The sequence below is a fragment of the Eumetopias jubatus genome, unplaced genomic scaffold (genome assembly GCF_037043125.1).
Source record: "Eumetopias jubatus isolate StellerSeaLion01/CBP00866 unplaced genomic scaffold, mEumJub1_p1.0 scaffold_3, whole genome shotgun sequence".
NCBI classification, from domain to species: Eukaryota; Metazoa; Chordata; class Mammalia; order Carnivora; family Otariidae; genus Eumetopias; species Eumetopias jubatus.
The window spans coordinates 158,066,567-158,087,301 of record NW_028274809.1 but is presented as its reverse complement, the minus strand read 5'-3'; the positions used below and the strand labels follow the sequence as shown (position 1 = coordinate 158,087,301).

At 36.3% G+C, this 20,735-nt stretch overlaps 1 protein-coding gene across 2 annotated transcripts in view; it reads left to right on the top strand.

Annotated features, from left to right (window-relative positions):
* Nucleotides 1–5,807: 5,807 nt before the first annotated feature.
* The window catches only part of KLHL1 (kelch like family member 1), a 378,567-nt gene continuing 363,639 nt past the window's right edge, over nucleotides 5,808–20,735 (top strand). For both annotated transcript variants that reach the window (XM_028106018.1, XM_028106011.1), the window contains exon 1: nucleotides 5,808–6,307. In XM_028106018.1, coding sequence (XP_027961819.1) covers nucleotides 5,808–6,307 — 500 coding nt within the window. The remainder of the gene's footprint in view (nucleotides 6,308–20,735) is intronic.

Here is a 20,735-nt window from a genome sequence, read left to right as displayed (position 1 = left end):
CTCCTAAGTAGAAAAAAAAGCAACTATATTGAAACAATATTTTAAATTTCTGTTATTTTTATCCATGTTTATATAGACATCATATACATTTTTTTAAAACTTCCAGATCTGTTTTATACATTGCAATCTTACCATTTTATTTTGATATTAATGGTTAAAATTTCATGGGGCACACATTATCTCAAAGTGATCCTGGAAAATTTAAATAAAATGTGTAAAATAATGAAATTACTTTGTACTATGGAAATCTAACACTTTGGAAAATATAAAGTATTAATTAATAAGCAGTTTTCTCTTTAAAGGATTGCTATATTATACAAAATAAGTAATATGATTCCCCCAAATGTTTTCTACAGTAGAAAGGATTCTTGAGGGGCACCTGGGTGGCTCAGTCAGTTAAGCAATATGCTTCAGCTCAGGTCAGCCTCTCAAGGTCCTGGGATTGGGATAAAGCCCTGGGTTGGACTCTGTGCTCAGCGAGGAGCCTGCTTCTCCCTCTCTCCCTGCCCCTCCCACCGCTCATGTGCTCTCTCTCAAATAAATAAATAAAAAAAAGTATTCTTGAAAAATCATTAAATATATCAAATATATCTATATCTACATTAAATATGTCCATATATATAAATCTATATTTTTATATTTGTGGAAATATTTTCATAAAAGAGGTAAGGGTTCCTTTAATCATATCATATTGCCCTGAGCAGTGTGATTAACCAAACAGGACCTAGTACCAAAGTCAAAATAATGAATTTTCCCAAACCACCTTGGACATTCTGCATATGACTTTAGGAAATAAAAAGGTACTTAACTAAATATGAATGCATTATTTTAGTGCCATTTTGCATTTCTACATTCATGCAATTAACTCAGCAATTTACATATGAGAATTTCTCAAGTATATACATTTATTTCTTGATTCAAGTCAAAAGGTCAAATAAACCAAAGAGGTAGAGTGGATTAAAATGGCCCCTCAGGATCAATTAACACCTACAAAGGATGTTTAGTAAGCAGTCACTCAATTGCTACTTAACTAAACTATACTTACACTGTAATGAAGATTAATAGATTTTGAACAGGTTATGTTTATTTGTTTTAAGAAACAGTGGGAGTCCTTGATAGTACACATAAAATCACTTGATATTAGTGCTATATGTTACTGTGTTTCATTCATTTTTGGAAAGAAAATGTCATTACAAAAGGATCTTCATTTAACTTCCACATCCACAATGTTGTACACTCATTTTAAATGATATTCACTTGTTTTAAGTGATATTTTCTAGTAATGCACATAGATATGTGTCATTTAAATAAAACAAAGATAAACAAAGACAAAAAATACAGGCACCATCATAAGGCATGATCATTCAAATTGGATCATAATTAATCATTTAAATGCTTTTGTTGAATGTTATTATTTGGAGGCAAATTATTTGACATTCTAGAAGGGCTGTCAAAAGGAAAAGAATCAGAATTCACTTTTCCTGGATAAGCACACATCTAACTCTGTTTAGAAGACAATTACTAAAAGGGAAAAGTCCTCAAACAAGAAAATGCTTGGGTTTAAATCCAATTTTGTTTATTGCTTAAATGTTTGAGTTAAAGGAACTTTCAGTGTGGCATATTTAATATTCATGTTGGATTTAATAATTATGTAAAGAGTGTTGTACTTGTGTATAGTTATAAATGCTTGAGCATCCTCCAGATTTTTAGTAGCCTGATTGATCTTTTTTGCTAAGGTTGTGTCAGGGTATTATGGCAATAATATGAACACTCATTTGAAAGATCCTGATTGACTAAAATGACAGTTCAGCTTAATTAAATAGGATTAGAATAATTGAATTGATTTTGTCTTTAAAACAAAATGCAATGTGATTATTAAGATTCTTTTTAAAAGGTGAGGGGTATTAAAGAGGGCACATGCTGAATGGAGCACTGGGTGTTATCCACAAACAATGGAATCATGGAACACTACATCATGGAACACTACATGAAAAATTAATGATGTAATGTATGGTGATTAACATAACATAATAAAATAAAAAAGTGATCTTTATTATGTCAATGTCCTCTTCCTTATAAACTTGGTTATCTTACATTTTAATTTACTTATAAGTCCTTTTTTTTTTTAAAGATTTTATTTACTTATTTGACAGAGAGAGACACAGCGAGAGAGGGAACACCAGCAGGGGGAGTGGGAGAGGGAGAAGCAGGCTTCCCGCGGATCAGGGAGCCCGATGCGGGGCTCGATTCCAGGACGCTGGGATCGTGACCTGAGCCGAAGGCAGACTCTTAACGACTAAGCCACCCAGGCGCCCTGTACAAGTCAATTATTAATTATGACTTGCTAAACAATCTTTTTTGTTAGCTCTTCCAGCCAGTTGCAAGGAACCTAATTCTTCTATATATGCTAATACTTGGCATTGGACCCAGTATATAGTAAGTGCTCAGTTAATTTTTTTTTTAAATTTGGAATAGTGGGTAAATAAATTAATGAGTACAGTATTTTAAAAGGCATAATTTTTCAAGGATTTTTTCCAATATGTAAAGCTAAGTCATGATGTCTTAGTAAATTGATTCTTTTCTTTCCTTCTCTCCTTTCTTTTTCTTTTCTTCCTTCATTCTTTTCTTTTCTTTTCTCCCTTCCTTCCTGCCTTCCTTCCCTCCCTCCTTCCTTCCTTCCTTCCTTCCTTCCTTCCTTCCCTCCCTCCTTCCTTCCTTCCTTCCTTCCCTCCCTCCTTCCTTCCTTCCTTCCTTCCTTCCTTCCCTCCCTCCTTCCTTCCTTCCTTCCTTCCTTCCTTCCTTCCTTCCTTCCTTCCTTCTTCTTCTCTTTTCCTTTCCTTTTCTCCTTCCTTTATTATTTCATTTTTCCTTCCTCCTCTTCTTCTTTCCCACTAATAGTATAGTAATAATAATTAGTAAATAAATACTAAAGTTTAAGAATATAATCAATCATCTTCAATCATTTCACTTTAACATAATTTCAGGCATACTCTATTTTCTAAATCCTATATATTTTACTTGGTAATTTAAATGAATTATGTTTAAATATGTTCAACAAGAGTGATTATTGTATACAGATTGGTAAGTATAAAAAAGTAGCTATTTTAAATAAAAGCTTGCAACAGTGTTTTCAACACACAAAATATTACTACAAGACCACCAGACTAAGAAAATGTACTAAATATCACTACCAGACTAACTATATTAGTCATCATTTGCTAAATATGCCTTAATATTTTAATTCATGTTCCTTTATAATAAAACTCAATATTACATCTCTTTTGGATCACATAAATTACTGACCTTTAAATAGACAACTTTTAAGCTGTATAATATTAATAGCAGTATTGCAGAATAAAAGGGGAATACAAAATAGGATTTCAGAATACCAACAAAAATGAATTTTATATTATAGGTTTTGAATGATTACAGATGTTAATTAATGGAGAATATATACATATAACAGACTTGTATTATTTTTGTTATTTTGTTATTTTAATTAAATTAAAATTATATCAAGTTAGAAAATCTATGAAGCATCAATTTCTATAGAAATCATTTAATTATATTCATCTGAAATTTCTACATTACCTCTGATGGAAAGTTTTCTCTGTCCTGTTTGTGATGTGTAATTTCATACACTGTTTTCTTCCCTGAGGGAAATACTTACTTGATTCAGTTCTTGGATAAAAATGATCTGTACCATTGTGTTTGCTTTAAAGGGCTTTTTTTCTTTTTCTTTCTTTCCTCCTTTCGTTCTTTCTTTCTTCTTTCTTTCTTTCTTCTTTCTCTCTTTCTTTTCTTCTTTTTTTAACACTGAATACTGAAAGAAAAATCAAGGCACTGGGGATTGCACTCCAGCTCTTGTGGCATAAATCAATATTTAAAATGCACAACAGTGATTTTTCTTCCCCTAAAAATGGAAAAAATGTGTGCTTAATTTCTTGTTTTATTAAAATGTCCAACTTTGTCTCGAAAGGACTTCATATTTATCTTTGGTTTCTATTTAAGTTTACTGCTCAACAAGAGGGTAACAGAACAGTAATATAACTGCACTTTAATATTTGTTTTCTGAGCCCTTTTGGGGGTTGCTGAAGCTGTGAATTTCATGAATGGACAACCACATTCCTGGTGTACTTGGGGACCTTGCTGCTTCTCTGACCCCCTTTGCCTTCAGCAAAGGTGACCGGGCTCTATTTTAATGGCTCATTAATGGAAAAGATGAAAAATGTCCAAGTAGTCATAGCTAGAAAGGCATCATAATCTTCATCATTCTAAATATAGGTATAAAGGAAAACACATCTTCCCTTCTTCGAACGGATTTTTGCAAGATAGTAGCCTTGGGATATATGTGTTCATTGCCTAAACTCTTCTATGCATTCAAGATCATGATTTATGCACCGGAAGGTTTGCCTTGAAACTCTCTTTTATCATTTATTTCTGCTTGGTTTACCCCGAGAACAGCTTTCATTCTAAGGCTACACACCAAATGCACTGATTTTGCAAAAGTCGTCCCCTGCGCTCAGATGCCCATCTTAAAATGTCCACCGTGTGCCTCTGGCCCCCAGGGTGAAGCGCTGCCTGAGTGTATTAATGGCAGAATCACAATGTAAGTGTCAGAATGGTGGCATTATCACACTTTGACGCCAGCACCACTGTTTCTTCTGTAACTCACTACAGAGAAACTAAGGTTAAAGGTTAAAGGATGCGGTTTATTAAATAATTCAAGCCATTAACCTGCAACCTGCAAACCGATGGCAGCCTATTAAGTTTACGCTGCCATGATTCATGTTTGGTGTTTACTGATGCTAAAGCATAATGCCTGTTTGCTTTACTTTTATTGCTACACAGTGATGTAGTGAGGAAGGGGGATGAAAAAAGGTGACAGGACCTAGCAAGGGGACAATAAGAGCAGCAGACTCACTTGAATAAAAAAGATTGAAGCCTTCCCTCCCTCCCTCCATCTCTCCGTATAGGCCCCAGTGCACATCTGCGTCACTTGCAGGGGAGGAGGAGACGCTGAGGCAGAGAGAAAATTGTACTGTGAGGACCTTGACAGCTTCACGGGCGGGCTTTTCCTTTTGCCTCCCCATATTTTCTGGAATATTTGTTCTTCCCTTTTACAAACTGACTCTATAAAACCACCCCTTCTCGCCTCGCAGAAGGCATCTGACTTTCTCAAAGATACCCGGCAGGCTCTCAGAGCATCCTCGGAGAGGCCGGGGACAGGGGCGCAGGTGCACCGAGAAGACTAGGGGGTGCGCTTCTTCGCGACTTGGGGCCCTCTCTCTCTCTCGCTCTCTCTCTCTCTCTCCCTGCGCTCTCCAGGCACTGAACTCTGAGCTGCAAGGGCAGGAGAGCCGACACCTTCCCGACTGAGGCTCTGCCACGGGTGCATCCCAGGGAGGTGTATCCTGCGGCCGCCACCTCCCTAGCTTCGGAGCGCGCGGACCTCCCATCTTCGCGCCCCTCCATCACCAGGGTCGGCCCTCCCTGCCGTAACCACGGGGCCCCCGCGCGCGGATCGAGGAATCTCTGCCCTCGGCGTCCGGCTCCTGCCTCTGCTCTCGGAGGGTGGGCTCCCCACGCGCGGGTCCTTCCGGACCTGACCGCAGCTGAGCCGCGCGGCTCTGCCGTCCGCGCTCCGGGGGGTGCCTAGCAGGGCGCGCAGCCCGCCTCGCCGCGTGTGCTCCCGGGGTGCAGAGGGCGCAGTCCTCCTCCTCCGACCCCGAGCTCTGCGGGCCTCCCCCACCAGCTGGCCCATCTACTCCCACGCCAGCTGAGGTCTCTGCCTTCTTGCGTCAAGCATGTCAGGCTCTGGGCGAAAAGACTTCGATGTGAAGCACATCCTGCGACTCCGCTGGAAACTCTTCAGCCACCCGTCGCCGGCCCCTGGCGGCTCGGCGGGGGGCGGCTGCCTGCAACAGGAAGGCAGCGGCAGCTTCGAGCACTGGGGACCCAGCCAGAGCCGCCTGCTCAAAAGCCAAGAGAAGGGCGGCGTGAGCACTTTCTGGAAGAAGCCTTCCTCTTCCTCCTCTTCTTCGTCGTCCTCACCGTCGTCTTCCTCCTCTTCCTTTAATCCACTGAATGGCACCCTGCTGCCAGTGGCCACAAGGCTGCAGCAAGGGGCACCGGGGCAGGGCACTCAGCAGCCAGCCAGGACTCTCTTCTACGTGGAGTCTCTAGAGGAAGAGGAGGTGCCAGGCATGGACTTTCCTGGACCACACGATAAAGGGCTGGTCCTGCAAGAGCTCAAAGTGGAGCCGGCCAACTCAAGCCAGGCAACAGGTGAAGGATGTGGACACAGGTACAGTAAATCCCCACGGAGCATCTAGCATCTCCCAATTTCCACTCGTTTCCCCTCAACCCCTCCTCCCGTGTGCTTTGGTAGTTACTAAGCCTAAACCGTTTCAGGTTGAAAATTTTGATTGAGAGATGCCAGCTTGGTTTTTCTTACCCAAGTTGTAATCTCACTAAAAGTTTGCTAATTAATTTTTACTGGCTCATTCATTTTTTTTTTTTTTCTTCTCGTAAGGTTTCAGAGTTGTAATCACAAATTGCATATATATGCATTTTGGTAAATCTCTAAGCGGAGCGGTTCTCATATTTCTGAGATGATGGTATTCTTCTGTCATCTTACTGTCATTATATCACATCAGTCCTCCAGTTATCTGATGTGAGGTGAAACTTGCTTTAAACACCATTCAGAAGGATCTCCTGTACAAGCCTGGAAACTGACTTAGTGTGTTATCCAGGATCCCTGTGTCTTGAATCTATATTTCAGGACTAATGATGTGGGCAAATGAGGCCACTGGACAGCAGTATTTTCTCTCTTTTTTTCTTGTCTGAAATACAGTGTTGTTATCCTCTATCCTAACTTCCCTTTTTATCCTACTTCATGTTCACTTTTGCCTCGTTCAAAGTCTTAGAATTAAACTGTTGCTGAGCCCCTTTGCATTCAGCTCTCCTGATTTGTTGGCTAAGTATGGGATTGTATATCTTTAGGAAGTGGGTCAACACTTGTGTTTTGTATATTTCTACTATTACATTCTTTGAGTAGAGTTCTACTTTCAAGACTTGAAAGACACATAAAACTTCTGAGTTTCACATTTTTAGAGAATTGACTCATTATTCTGCACTAGATCATTACTACTTTTGGCAGATAGTGAGGATATGAAAAGATTTGCATTTAAATTCATATGATATCAGAATACATTATTGAAGAAACATAGGGACCAGTGGAAAATGATAATGAATTTGTTAATAAAATTCAATTACCTCTCAATAACAAATTAGAAACAGAAACTACTTTTTAAACTTCTGGTTGATTGAATCAGCTTCTTATAAAGTTGATTAAGTCACAAAAGGAATGCATTAGAGCAAAATAATACTATAGGTGCTCTCCAATGATGTTGACAAATGTGAAGTTAAAGAGATAAAAAGTCATCCTTAAAATTTTCAATTATGAGGATAATATGAAGTTGAATTTGAATTTCAAGAGCCTTGAACATAGTCTAATATACGAAAACATTTCCTATAATGTAACGCTATTAAAGAGGGAGAAGTTTAATTTAAAATTTACAAGTATGACAAAGTTTTGTTCCATATACAGCAAACCTAAATACAAGTTTATCTATTATTCAATTAAGTAAGATATTTTACCAAAATGGTTATAACTTTGGGTACCAGTAGTACCATAAAGTAATTTGATTTATGTATCATTACTTATTATAATTTTAGAACTTTTATCAATAAAATATGTTGAGCTTTATCCCCTTTAATGTAGAAAATATAAGCCTCTTTTTTTCCAGTTTTAAGAAATCATAAGCACTTAACAATTCAACTTATATATTTAAAAGAAATCAGTTTAGGTTAAATATTTACTAATTACTATATTGAAATTAATATTTTTGTGACAAACAGTTCAGAAAAATAGATTTTTTTTCAATTTTGTAAAGTCTTCAAATCAGCTTAAAATATGTGACCTGAAATATTAATGTTAGATAATTTTTAAAAATCTGTTTTATAACAAATCCATTTAAGTAAATGAGGCACATTTGTCATCAGTAATTTCTGAAGATTTTCATGTAAGTTGAAGAATTTGAAAATACTAACGGAATATTGCCTTAAGAAATTACAATAAATAAAAAAATGAAACTAATAACTAATACAGCTCAGTTAGGGACGAAACACCCATCAGGTGTGACTTCTGGTCCCTCACTTTTGAATATGCATCAGTGTATTTATTCACAAAATGTCGTAAGTGAAAAGAATTCTGAAAATAAGGAAGTACCATTAAAACCATCTTTGCTATTGGAATGAGAGGGTCCTATGAGTTCTTACATGTATAAAATATTGAAAATTAGGTCTAATTTGATTTTAAAATTCTTGTTAAGACTTAAATCCTTTAGATAAATTTAAAGCTCTCACTGGACAAATCAATTAGCACTGATAATGTGGATTTCATTAGTTCCTAAACCTTCATGGAGCGTTGGTTCTGTGCTCATGATTGATTGAAACCATGCTACTAAACTTGATAGTCACTATATATAGATATTACATATGTATTACAATTATATATGTATAAATTTTAATATGTGGTAAGTATAGGTTTCACTTTTCAGAAAAGACAGCATGTCTAGAGTTAAGTACTGAATGAAAAATAATATGTAAAATAGTAATGTGGATTTGCTTTTGTTTCTATCACGGCACAGGCAGGGACTCTACATAACGTTTATAATGATCAATGAGTGCATAAACTATCTAAATTTTGTATGATAATTTTGATTACATGGGTCATTATTATATCACTATGTTGTGATGTCACATTTGATATTTAGCATTTTGTTTTATCAGTTCTGACTTACATGCAAAATTAATCTTCTTGTCTAAAACAAGAGTTGGCCCCTTTCTTTTCTCTCATTTTCTGATCTTTTTATTCATCTGGTCCCATGCTAGTTAGGAACATTGTTTTAGACAAGTATAAGTCGCTCAGTTGGTTTAACTTGTTGTTCCAACAGCTGCTGGAGGATGCTCAGGGGAAAACTGCCCATAATCTCAGAAATTCTGGAAAGGTCAAACTCTAATGGAGTTTAAGCATAAAGGTAGCAAGAAGACACTTGGCAAACTAATTGATTGCCCAAACCCAGCCTTTATCTTATCCCACCCTACTAGGCGTACCTAAACAGATCTCAGTATTCTAATACTTTATTACACCGTTAAGAATTCTAATGTATAGTAATAGGCTCCTGACCTATGTTATGAAGTCATTTGTTTTTTCTACTTAGTTCTGAACTTTTGTTGGAAAGTGTATAATTTCCTAGCTCTTCAGATTCTCATACATTTTTGGTGTGGATATTTTTATCCAAAATTCTATAGGGAGTGAACTAAGAACCAAAGAGAAACATTTATATTCTTGCAGTTTGTAGTAAGGTGAGTGGAAAGGGAGATGCCATGTTCCACTGCTTGCTTTTTTAGTCTTCTCAGTTCTCACACAATGCAGTCATCGGATTCCACGGTTTCAGTTGCTGTCCATAAACGGTATTTCTAAATTTGCATCTCAAAATCTGGACCGCCCCCCTTCCAACCCTCTCCCCCGCCCCGGGTCTCACACACCCACCTCTCTGCTTGACCTCTCTTGTGGATATTGCAGACACAGTATAAATACAGCATGTGCAAAACTGAGCTCATAACCTCCCCCTCTTTCTTGCTCAGTTTCCTTCTTTATCTCAGAGAACAGCTTTCCAGGCATTAGGTTGCACAAGCCAAAAATCCAGGATCATATTAGCCAACGTCCTCTTCCACATCATTTTCAATATTCCACCAAGTCCTGACACTTTTATTTCAAAAATTTCCCTCTTTGGGGCACCTGGGTGGCCCAGTTGCTTAAGCGTCTGACTCTTGATTTCAGCTCAGGTCATGATCTTAGGATCCTGGGATTGAGCCCTGTGTTGGGCTCCATCCTTAGTGGGGAGACTGCTTGAGGATTTTCTCTCTTTCCCTCTCCTTCTTTCCCTCCCCCACTCTGTCTGTCTGTCTCTCAAATAAATAAAATAAATCTTAAAAAAAATTTCCCTCCTCTATCTGTCCAGTATCCCTCCATCTCTCCATTGTCTGTACCTAATTCTAAGATACTGTCCCCTTTCAACCCAACTTCTACCACTGCCATCTGTATTGTCTTCTCTCATTAATTTTACCACCTCTAATCCATTCTCCATAGTGGAGTGAATGAAAATTATAAAATGAAAATCTGAAATACTCCGCCACATCCCTGGCTCTCCTTTTTTTTCTTTTTTCCTTTTCTTAAAAAATTTTATTATGTTACATTAGTCACAATACAATACCTCTTTAGTTTTTGATGTGGTGATCCACGATCCGTTGTTTTCGTATGACACCCAGTGCTCCATGCAGTACGTGTCCTCCTTAATACCCATCACCAGGCTGACCCATCCCCCCACCCCCCCTCTAGAACCCTCAGTTTGTTTCTCAGAGTCCATCATCTCTCATGGTTCATCTCTCCCTCCAATTCTACCCTCCTCATTTTTCCCTTCCTTCTCCTAATGTCCTCCATGCTATCCCTTATGTTCCACAAATAAGTGAAACCATATGATAATTGACTTTCTCTGCTTGACTTATTTCACTTAGCATAATCTCCTCCAGTCCCATCCATGTGGATGTAGAAGTTGGGTATTCATCCTTTCTGACAGCTGGGTAATACTCCATTGTATATATGGACCACATCTTCTTTATCCATTCATCTGTTGAAGGGCATCTCGGCTCTTTCCACAGTTTGGCTATTGCGGACATTGCTGCTATGAATATTGGGGTGCATATGGGCCTTCTTTTCACTACATCTGTGTCTTTGGAGTAAATACCCAGGAGTGCAATTGCTGGGTCATAGGAAAAAAAGCATTTCCACCACCCTCTGGCCCCAATCCATACTGTGCATAGCTAGGCCCTGGATGATTTGTCCCGTGTCTATTATTGAGCTCTTTCACTCACCAACTTCCCCCACACCCTCTGTCTTCCAGACTCAGTGTCCTCCCTTAATGTTTTCCTCTACCTTTGAGCCTCACACACTTATTTTGTCCCCTTGTATAGTCTCCTTCCCTCAACCCACCCTTTTCTGAGTTCATTCTTATTTATCATTGAGATGTCTTGAGTAAGAGCTTTGTACCTTTCTCAAAGAAGCATTCATTGATCCCCTAAGCAAATTAATTTAACAATTTTAAAATTCATTACATCTGCTTATTTTACATTCTTAGAGTAACTACTCTCTACTTTTTCTTCAATTTCTCCTCATAACCTGTAACCTTATATTAATATTTATTTTGTTTTTATTGTTTGTCTCTAACAAAAATTGCCCAGTGGATAGGATATTTCTATTTTGCTCATCATTTTGTCCCTATCATAGAGCATGTAGTTACTCAATAAATACTGTTAAGTGAATAAATATTTGTCATAATCATAATGAGTGACACTAATTAAGAACTTCCTATTTGCCAGATAACATGTTGAATATTTATATTGTGCAACTTAATATTCAGAACAGTCCTTTGATTCTGGCACAATTATGTATCCCTTAGGTATAATGATTACATAGATGAGAAGACTGAGATATAGACAGGTAACCAGTTTGCCCAGAATCACAGGCTTCTAAGTAGTATAGCTGCACTTTTAAGCCTTGCTATCTGACTCCAGATACCATATTCGGGGCCACTTTGCCAATTCTCCTTTCCCTCTGCTTAAACAAACAGAACAGAAGAAAAGAAGCTATAGGAGAGGTTATGCTGAAGCGGTTTTCTTATTCCCTTGGTTGAAATGAGGCTGTGTTTGAATGTTAGACTTCTTAAAATAATAGTGAAGGACAATGCCTGATAAGTCTCAAGGAGGACTTCTTAGGCCGTTAGAAGACACTCAATGTTTTCCTGAAGTATGGATCATTTTGTGTGTTTTACTTTACAATTAAAACTATGAGGAAATAACTTAGGGAAAACTAATTTAATTTTGGGATCCAAAAGAGAGCTTTATGACAGAAAATCTGCTTCTGGGGAGCCTGGGTGGCTCAGTCAGTAAAGCAGGCTAACTCTCAGTTTCAGCCCACATGATGATCTCATGGATCCTGGGATTGAGCCCCATGTGGGGCTCCGTGCTCGGTTGGGAGTCTGCTTGAAGATTCTCTCTGCCTCTGCCCTCCACTCATGCATGTGCACGCACTCTGTCTCTATCTCTAAAATAAATAAATAAATCTTAAAAAAAAGAAAAATGAAAGAAAATCTACTTCTGAGGGTCAAACAATTGATACAGAAAATTGTCACCAGAAGAAAGCATAACCATTAAAATGTCATGGAGGTGGGTGAGAAACTGAACCACATATTTGTTGAGATTGAAAAGGAATCAGCCTTGCCTCAGTCGAAAAGAAAAAGCAACTTTAAAAAATGGTTAGAGACTATTTCTTCGGGAAAGCATTTTTCCAACAATGCTTCCATGGAACACTAAAATGAAATCATGTTCATATTTTCCCTGTAAACCCAGTTTCTAGTGGAAAAGAGTATGGAATGATTTTACTCAATTTTATGTCTTCTTGGCTAATTCCTCCCAGGCTGAATATTATAGTCTCCTACTATTTAAACCAGAACTAGCAACAGATGATACCTTATTTGGGGAGAGTTTTATTTATTTTAGAATGGATTTATCAATATTATGTGGTATTTTATAAAGAAGCCCACAATTTCCAGGTGCCCTCCCCTCTAAGCACGTTTGCTTCAGGCAAACTAAGAAGATCTTAACGGAGAAAGAAATGAGACCACTTGCTTGGATTTACAGGTACCCCAGACTCCAGAGCTCTCTGAGTGAAAGATGGAAATATAAGTGCAGAATGAAACAAATGCAAATTTTAATTATAACAAAAAAATCCATGCTAATTGAAGAACCATTTTTTGCTTTTCAGTGATGAATTTCTAATGACTACTTTGTAAACTATATTATTAACCTCTTTAAGGTACGAGTTTATTTATTTATTTATTTTTTTTTTTAAAGATTTTATTTATTTATTTGAGAGAGAGAGAGAGAGAATGAGAGAGAAAGCACATGAGATGGGGGGAGGGTCAGAGGGAGAAGCAGACCCCCTGCCGAGCAGGGAGCCCGATGCGGGACTCCATCCAGGGACTCCAGGATCATGACCTGAGCCGAAGGCAGTCGCCCAACCAACTGAGCCACCCAGGCGCCCATGGTATGAGTTTAAATAATCTAAAAATAATAGGATTTTTAATAATCTAAAAATAATACCTATCCAAGCAAAATGAGCATGTGGCTAACATGGAATATACTATTGATCAGATATTTGGTTTTGTGGGTTTATTTTTTCGAAGCCTCAAAAGATAATTTGTGTATCTGGGGGATAACATGCTTCTAATGACTACTTAGATGATGTGCTTCTAAGTCAAATTCCATTGTTTTTGACCAAGAGCTCTTATGGAATTTACTGAAAACTGAGATCTGCAGTGTATTTTAGAGTTTCAATTTCCTGAACATGAAAATGTGCAGCATTTTAAACAGAGTCTCTAAGTAACAAGACTCTACTGATTTTATTTTACCATCTAAAATAACTGTAGATATTTTTGTAGTAGTTGTAAAACAAATGCTCTGGAATTTACATACTAGTTTGGGCCAAATAATATTAATTTACCTTTCGTTTTTTTAAAGATTTTATTTATTTATTTGACAGAGAGAGACACAGCGAGAGAGGCAACACAAGCGGGGGGGGGGTGGGAGAGGGAGAAGCAGGCTTCCCACTGAGCAGGGAGCCTGATGTGGGGCTTGATCCCAGGACCCTGGGATCATGACCTGAGCTGAAGGCAGATGCTTAATAACTGAGCCAGCCAGGCTTAATTTACCTTTCTATGTTTAAAATAATGTTATCCAAAACTTTGAAGAAAATAACCGATACAAATAATCTGAGCAGAATTAAAGATGTGAAGATTTTGTGAGTCAGGAATAAGCAAAACAACAGCAACAACAACAAAAAAACTGTTGCACTATATGAGTTTGAGGCTGACTACTTTGCTGACTTTTCTGGCCAGAATTTGAAAACAGATTGATGCTTATGAAATTGTAACATAGTCTTTCCTGACCAGACAGCATGTGTGCTATAATTTAGCATCCCAAGAAAAATCTGTTTCGAATGGAAAGTTTATGAGGTAGATCATTTTGACTGAAGACCATGTCACAGAAATGTTGCTTTTTGAAAATGATCTGAGAGTCTCCAATAATAATAAAGAGTGGCATCAGTTGATGTTAATTCTAAACCTGGCCTTTCCTATTCCTTTGGTGGCCTTAGTCTAATTCAGATAACTGATTCTCATAGGAAATCTTTCAGTTCGAGTTCTTATCATAATTGTTTGTGACACTGTGTCCTGGGAGGTCATCCAGGCACCTTTTTTCTTAGTGATACCGATTGATATTTGCTCATGTAAATCAACATTTTCATCTTGATTGAATTTTGGTGGAACAACTTAAATTATGAGATCAGAAAGTTGGGAAAAGAAGAATTCAACAATTTCATAGTTTTTCAAGAGGTGAATGCTAAAAACTTCTGTGTATCAACAATAAAATGTACAGTTTGTTTTGTTTCTTTAGTAGATTCTAATCTTACTAAAATATCCAAAACGTGTCTTTAGGTCAATATTCAAAGGTATCAGAGCTCCAGAGAAAATGGAAAAACAGCTTTTGGAAGGAAAACTATTTTTAAAATCTATTATTTTTAAACTTATGAATACCAAACATCCTGACTTCCTAACTCTGAGATTCAACCTCGAACTCTACTATTTTGAAAATAAATTTGGAGTTGTTTTTCTCATTTGTAATAAAATTTAAATACAATTCCCACTTTTTCAGTTATATGTCATTTGATATACTGGTATGTAATTTCAGTAGAAAAGTTTATACAAATTAGTGCCTAGATATTTGGCATTTGGTGATCCCCTGATGATTTTTAAACATTTATTTGTGTATTTTTTTCTCAAAAGGCATGACATTTTTGTATTATAATTATATTATAATTAGTTTATGATTCTGGTTTACAGTGGTTTTGGTTAGTAAACTGTTATTAGCAATGGGAATATGCCCATATCATCTGTTTATAAATTACAGATAGTTAAAAAGCGATTGAGATGAAAAAATCCTGGGCCAAATAATATTCTAATGATTTGATTAAAGTCACCATGAAAGAACTGAAACTCCTGACTCTGGCTGAGATAGAATAGCAGGGACTGGACTTACCCTCTCACCTGAAACAGCAACAAAGAACGAAAGAAGAAGGAAGGAGAAGAAAGACAGAAAGAAGACAAAGGCAAAAAGAAATGAAAAAAGAAAAGGTTAAAAAAAGGCGAGGGGAAGGAAGGAAGGAAGGGGATCTGTGACACATTTTTCAAGACACTGAACATCAGGTACTGAAAGAGTGATTCTTGAGATGTGAAAAGCAAATGAAATGATCCTGGGATTGTCCCAGCTTACTGTCTTGAGAGAGATTCCAGCCACTGATACAGGCCAGGGGAAATGAGGAAAAATGTGATGACCACCCTGAATTGAAGAGATGGACTGAGAGCTCCCAAGATAGTGTTGTCATAAAAAAGACATGCATGGGGAGAAAACTCCAGAAATCTGTGGAGGCGCCCCTTGAGTATTCAGCAGATCCGTATTCAGTAGAATAATGACAGATACATGTATTTAGGAAACAACCCAAGTCTTGGGAAAGAACTATACCAGAATTAGAGGGAATAACACCTGTTCCTAACAATCAGAATGGCATGATTCTTTGAATTAGATAAAGTATTTGGAGGGTTATTATGTTAGTAATAGGAAATGACTAGTCCTAGAATAAACAATGACATGGTTTCACTTAACAAATCTTAACAGCAAGATCCGAAAGTATCAAACTGTTTCCAAGTAATGTTAACTATGCCTTGGAACAAAGTTGAAGAATAATTCACATATTCAGAAGTATTTAAAACCAAACAAGGTAAATTTTGCAATGTCTGATATCCAATTGAAGATAACTAGCCAACAAAGAAGTAGGAAAACATGAACCATACTGAGAAGCAAAATCAATCAATTAAAACTGAATCAAAACTATAGCAGACAAGGTCATTAATGCAGTTATACCATATTCTGTATATTCATGTAGTTAAATAGGGTCATGGTAGACAGGAAAATATCAATATCAAACTTCTAGGCCAAAATAAAACTATAATGCCTGAGATAAAAAAATATACTGGCTGAAATTAATGACAGAGCACAGATTGCAGAAAGACATGGTACCAGCTGGTGCAAGGTATGGAAACCACCAGAAATGAAAACTACATGGTTAAAAAAATAAGATTATTTTTTTATTATTTAAATCTGGAACATTTGAAAGATATATGATGGTTAAACAAACAAAACTACTGTAATATGAGGGTTTGTTTACCATATGCATAAGATAAATTTTCTATGACAACAATAGCAGTAAACCTGGGAAGGGAGAAATGAAAGTGCAGGATTACAAGGTTATCATACTAAGTGTGAAATAGTATATCATTTGAAGGTAGTCTCAGAAGTCTATTATAAATCCTAAAGCAACCACCAAAATAACGAAACAATGATAAACAGCTAGTATTCCAACAAAAAAGATAAAATGCTCTCATAAAAATTATTTAATTAATCCAAAAAAGAGGAAATGGGAACATGGGGCAAATATAAAATACCCAACACAATTATAGTCTTAAACCTAACTATATCAATAATTTCATTAAAAGCAACTGCTTTATGCATCTGTAATTAAAAGGCAGAGATTATCAGGTTGCTTAAAAAGCCAGATCTAAGTATATTCTGCTTACAAGAAATACACATTAAAAATAAACACAGATATTGGTTCAAAGGAAAGGGTAAAAAAGATATATAGTATGTTAAGATTAATAAAAAGAAAGCTGAAATGGATATATTCATAACAGACAAAATATAACTAGGAACAAAGAATACTGATCTGATGACAATCTTGAAAAACCTACAGGTAACATCATAATACTGAAAGTCTAAATGCGTTTCCTCTAAAAGCTGGAGCAAAATGAGAATGTCTTCTCTCACCACTTTTATTAAACATAGTAATGGAGATGCTAGTCAGTTCAACAAAGAAACAAAAACAAATAAAGGGCATTTTTATTGGAAAGTAAAAAATAAAATAGTTTTAATTTGCACAAGAATTGATCATCTATGTAAAAATGAAGAAGTTAACATGGTCTTTATTTGCAGACATTGTTAGAAAAAATTTTATGGAATCCACAAAACAGATAATGACTTTTTAAGGTCGCAGGATATAAAATGAACATATAAAAATCAATTATATTTCTAATTAAAAAGTAAATTTCATAGTAACATCAATAAAGTATGAAATACTTAATAATAAATATGACTAAAAGCTTTGAAAGACTCATACACTGAAAACAATAAAGCCACTCTGATAGTTATTAAAGATAGTTAATAAGACCTAAATAATGTAAAGATATACTATATTCATGGATCAGAAAAATTACTATTATTTAGATGTCAATTCTTTCCCGGTTTATCTATAGATTACACACATCCTCTGAGAAAATCTGTGCATTTTTTTGGTTCAAATTGACAGACTTATTCTAAAATCCATTGAAAAGTTAAAGCACCTAGGATAAACAAAACCACTTTGAAAAAAATGAACATATTTGAGGACTAACACTTCCTGAATTCCAGACTTGTTATGAAACTACAGCAATCAAGACAGTGTGGTATCAGGATAACAACACATAAGCAGATTAATGGGGAATGGATAAATAATTCTGATAATAGCCATATTATGAAATACATTATGCTATTAAAAAGAAAGAATAAACCACTGATCCTCAAACACCATGATTAAATAAAAAAAATGTTTCAATGAGCCAAAAAACTCACTGTGTGGTATATTTTGTCCTTAACACTTGTCTATTATAAGTGAGATAAACTTATTCATTTTATTGATTATTCATACTTTGAATAAAAATTTGATTCTGACTTGCCTTGAATCATTCATTGGAGTCAAATACCTCTTGAGTTTGATATGTGGACTAAGAAGTTATCCATTGACATCTTACAGAAATTGATAATGAAATATTCACACTGAATCTTTTGCTGCCTTCCTCTTGGCAGCAGATAAGAAAGAAGGGGAGGCTAAATAGTTTTAGAGTAAGTGTTTCTGCAAAGAAAGTTCAGAAGGCCTTGCCATGTGACCACAAGGGACTTTATCTTGAGGCAATGGTGGCATCTCCTTTCACAGTACTTGAGGAGCAGCAATATTACCCATGAGCTTTACCTTAATGGCACAGAAAGAATAAGCTACGTCCTGTCTTCTTCCCTGACTCCTCTTTGTATTCAACCAGATGACTGGAAAGTACCAGAGACCTATTTTTCCACAAAGAAAAAAGGGGCTCCTTTTTCACTCCTTCTTGTTGTCCTAATAGATATAAAATATCTACATGTGATTATTCTCCCTAACAGCCTGTGACTTTTAAATAGACTTCTTATCAAATACTTTTTCAGTTGTAAAATTAAATTTGTATTAGCTCAGAGCCCCTCAAAGACACAACTTAAAGAAATTTTCTGAATGTAAATTTTTTTCTTTCCCCTGATTGATACACTTATTTGAAATCTAAACTAAAGTTTAAGATGCCTTTGTATCTGTTCTCACTCTTATATTCTCTCTTTGCTTCATACAAAATTTTTCTCTAAGGATGGGAAATATTTTAATTCTTCTTCTTCAATAAACTCCAGAAAAACCTTTTGTTTTTTTAATATCACAACTGAAAATATGTATGGTCTATAAATATTGATAATTTTGTATAGCCTGTGTTACTGTAAGTTAATATTGTTTGCCTTCAAATATACTGGCCTCCACAATTGCATGCTACAATAGAGAGAAAACTGGATTTGGCATTAGAAAACCTTAGTTTTAGAGTAATTCTGCCTGTTTAGGAAAATGTCACCATTGCCACTTAAATTGCTTTTTATCTCATTTTGTCATTAGAATATGATGGGAAAGGGCAACAAATGCATCATATCTAAAGTCCACTAGCCTTGCCACCACAAAAGAAAACAGTGGATCTTTCCCTATAGTTGATTCAACTTGACTCCTGGTGTAGCAGCATGAATTAGGCTGCACTTTGACTACTTAAGATATGAAATAAGCTCTGTTTTGAACACTCAAGGTATATTCTGAGCCAGTTGTACCCCAAGGAAAACACTAAATGTCTCTTCACTTAACGAAAACTATTTTAAATCAGTTATTCATTTCCAGACAATATGCCAGCTTCCTGAGATACAAAGAGGCCTAGAAAACTCCCTTTTTTTTTCAGAGTAAAAAACTCTAATAAACATTAACAGATTAACAATTTAGAAATTTAACTTGTGTTGTACTAAATATATATTAAAAGGAATTTTTAAAAGTACAGAAAAAGGAAGGATTGAAAAAGCTCTTAATGAAGTTCACCAGAATCAGCATGTGCAGTTGCTAATTAGAAGGAAAAATAGCAAGTGAATTAGCATGGCTATGCTCTGGTAAAAGTCAGGCGATCTGGCTGGAGCTGTATGTCTTAGTCAGACAACAAGGGGCTTTCGACATCATATTAAAGACTTTGGATTTTGCGTATGGTGACTGTAACAGTCCTGGTGAGGAACTATTACTAAGAAAAGGGGCAGAAGGAAAGAAAGCATTTAGAAAATAAATGCCACAACTGCCAATTAGTTGAGGTTTAATTGTAAAAGAGAGAGAGATAAGAAGAGCTACAATTCTGGACTGGCAAATGAATGGACTTTTTTGTTGTGCCACAAAGTGAACAATGTAGGAGACTGGAGGGAAGAGAAGAATCTGAGTCCAGTTAAGGAGCTGATGCATATACTTTAATTTTTGTTTTAGTCCTTGTGCAGTAGTTGTAGTGGGGTAAAACACAATATGAAAAAATTGAAATTTAGGAAAATGTAGTTAGGGAGTAGGTGCAGACTGAAGATTTCACATGAAGAATAGACCCGGATAGTGACAGCTATTTGAATATGTGGCTGTGAAAATGAGTTAGTCACTTGAGTTAAAGGTGTGGAATTCAAGGGACTGGCAGAAGGGGCTAGATTGTTTGAGAAGTCGTCTCCAGAAGATTGAGTATGCTCAGGAATATAGCTGGATTTGAGGGGTTTCAATGTTTTCAGTAGTTAGAAGGCATAAAAAAGACATATGAGATATATTAATGCAAAAAGTCACTTGAGTCTTCAAGAGAGGAAGGACTTTGTTGTTTGAGGATGAAAGGCTCATAAGGTGCACAAATGCAATGCTAGACATTTCCAGACACAACCTCCAGGTGCCATAGATGTGAGGAATATGAATAACCTACCAATAAGAGGGGTGCAAGGGAAGCAAAGTGATGTGTAAAAGCACTTGTGAAAGGAATGATACAAGTTTCAGACTGAAAAATCTCAAAAAATCAGCTGATGCAAAAATCACATCTTTATGTGTATAAGGCTATGAAAGAACAGACTGAGTAGTGAAGCTTGCATTTTGTGCGATTGTCGAGGATGGTAAGGGTTAGGAGCATTAGTGAGATTAATTGGATATTGTTCCGTATAAACCAATGGTGAAAAGTTGGTAGATTGGAGTCTCTTCTTTGGGTACTTTCAGAGTTACATGTCTAGTTACATGTCTCATC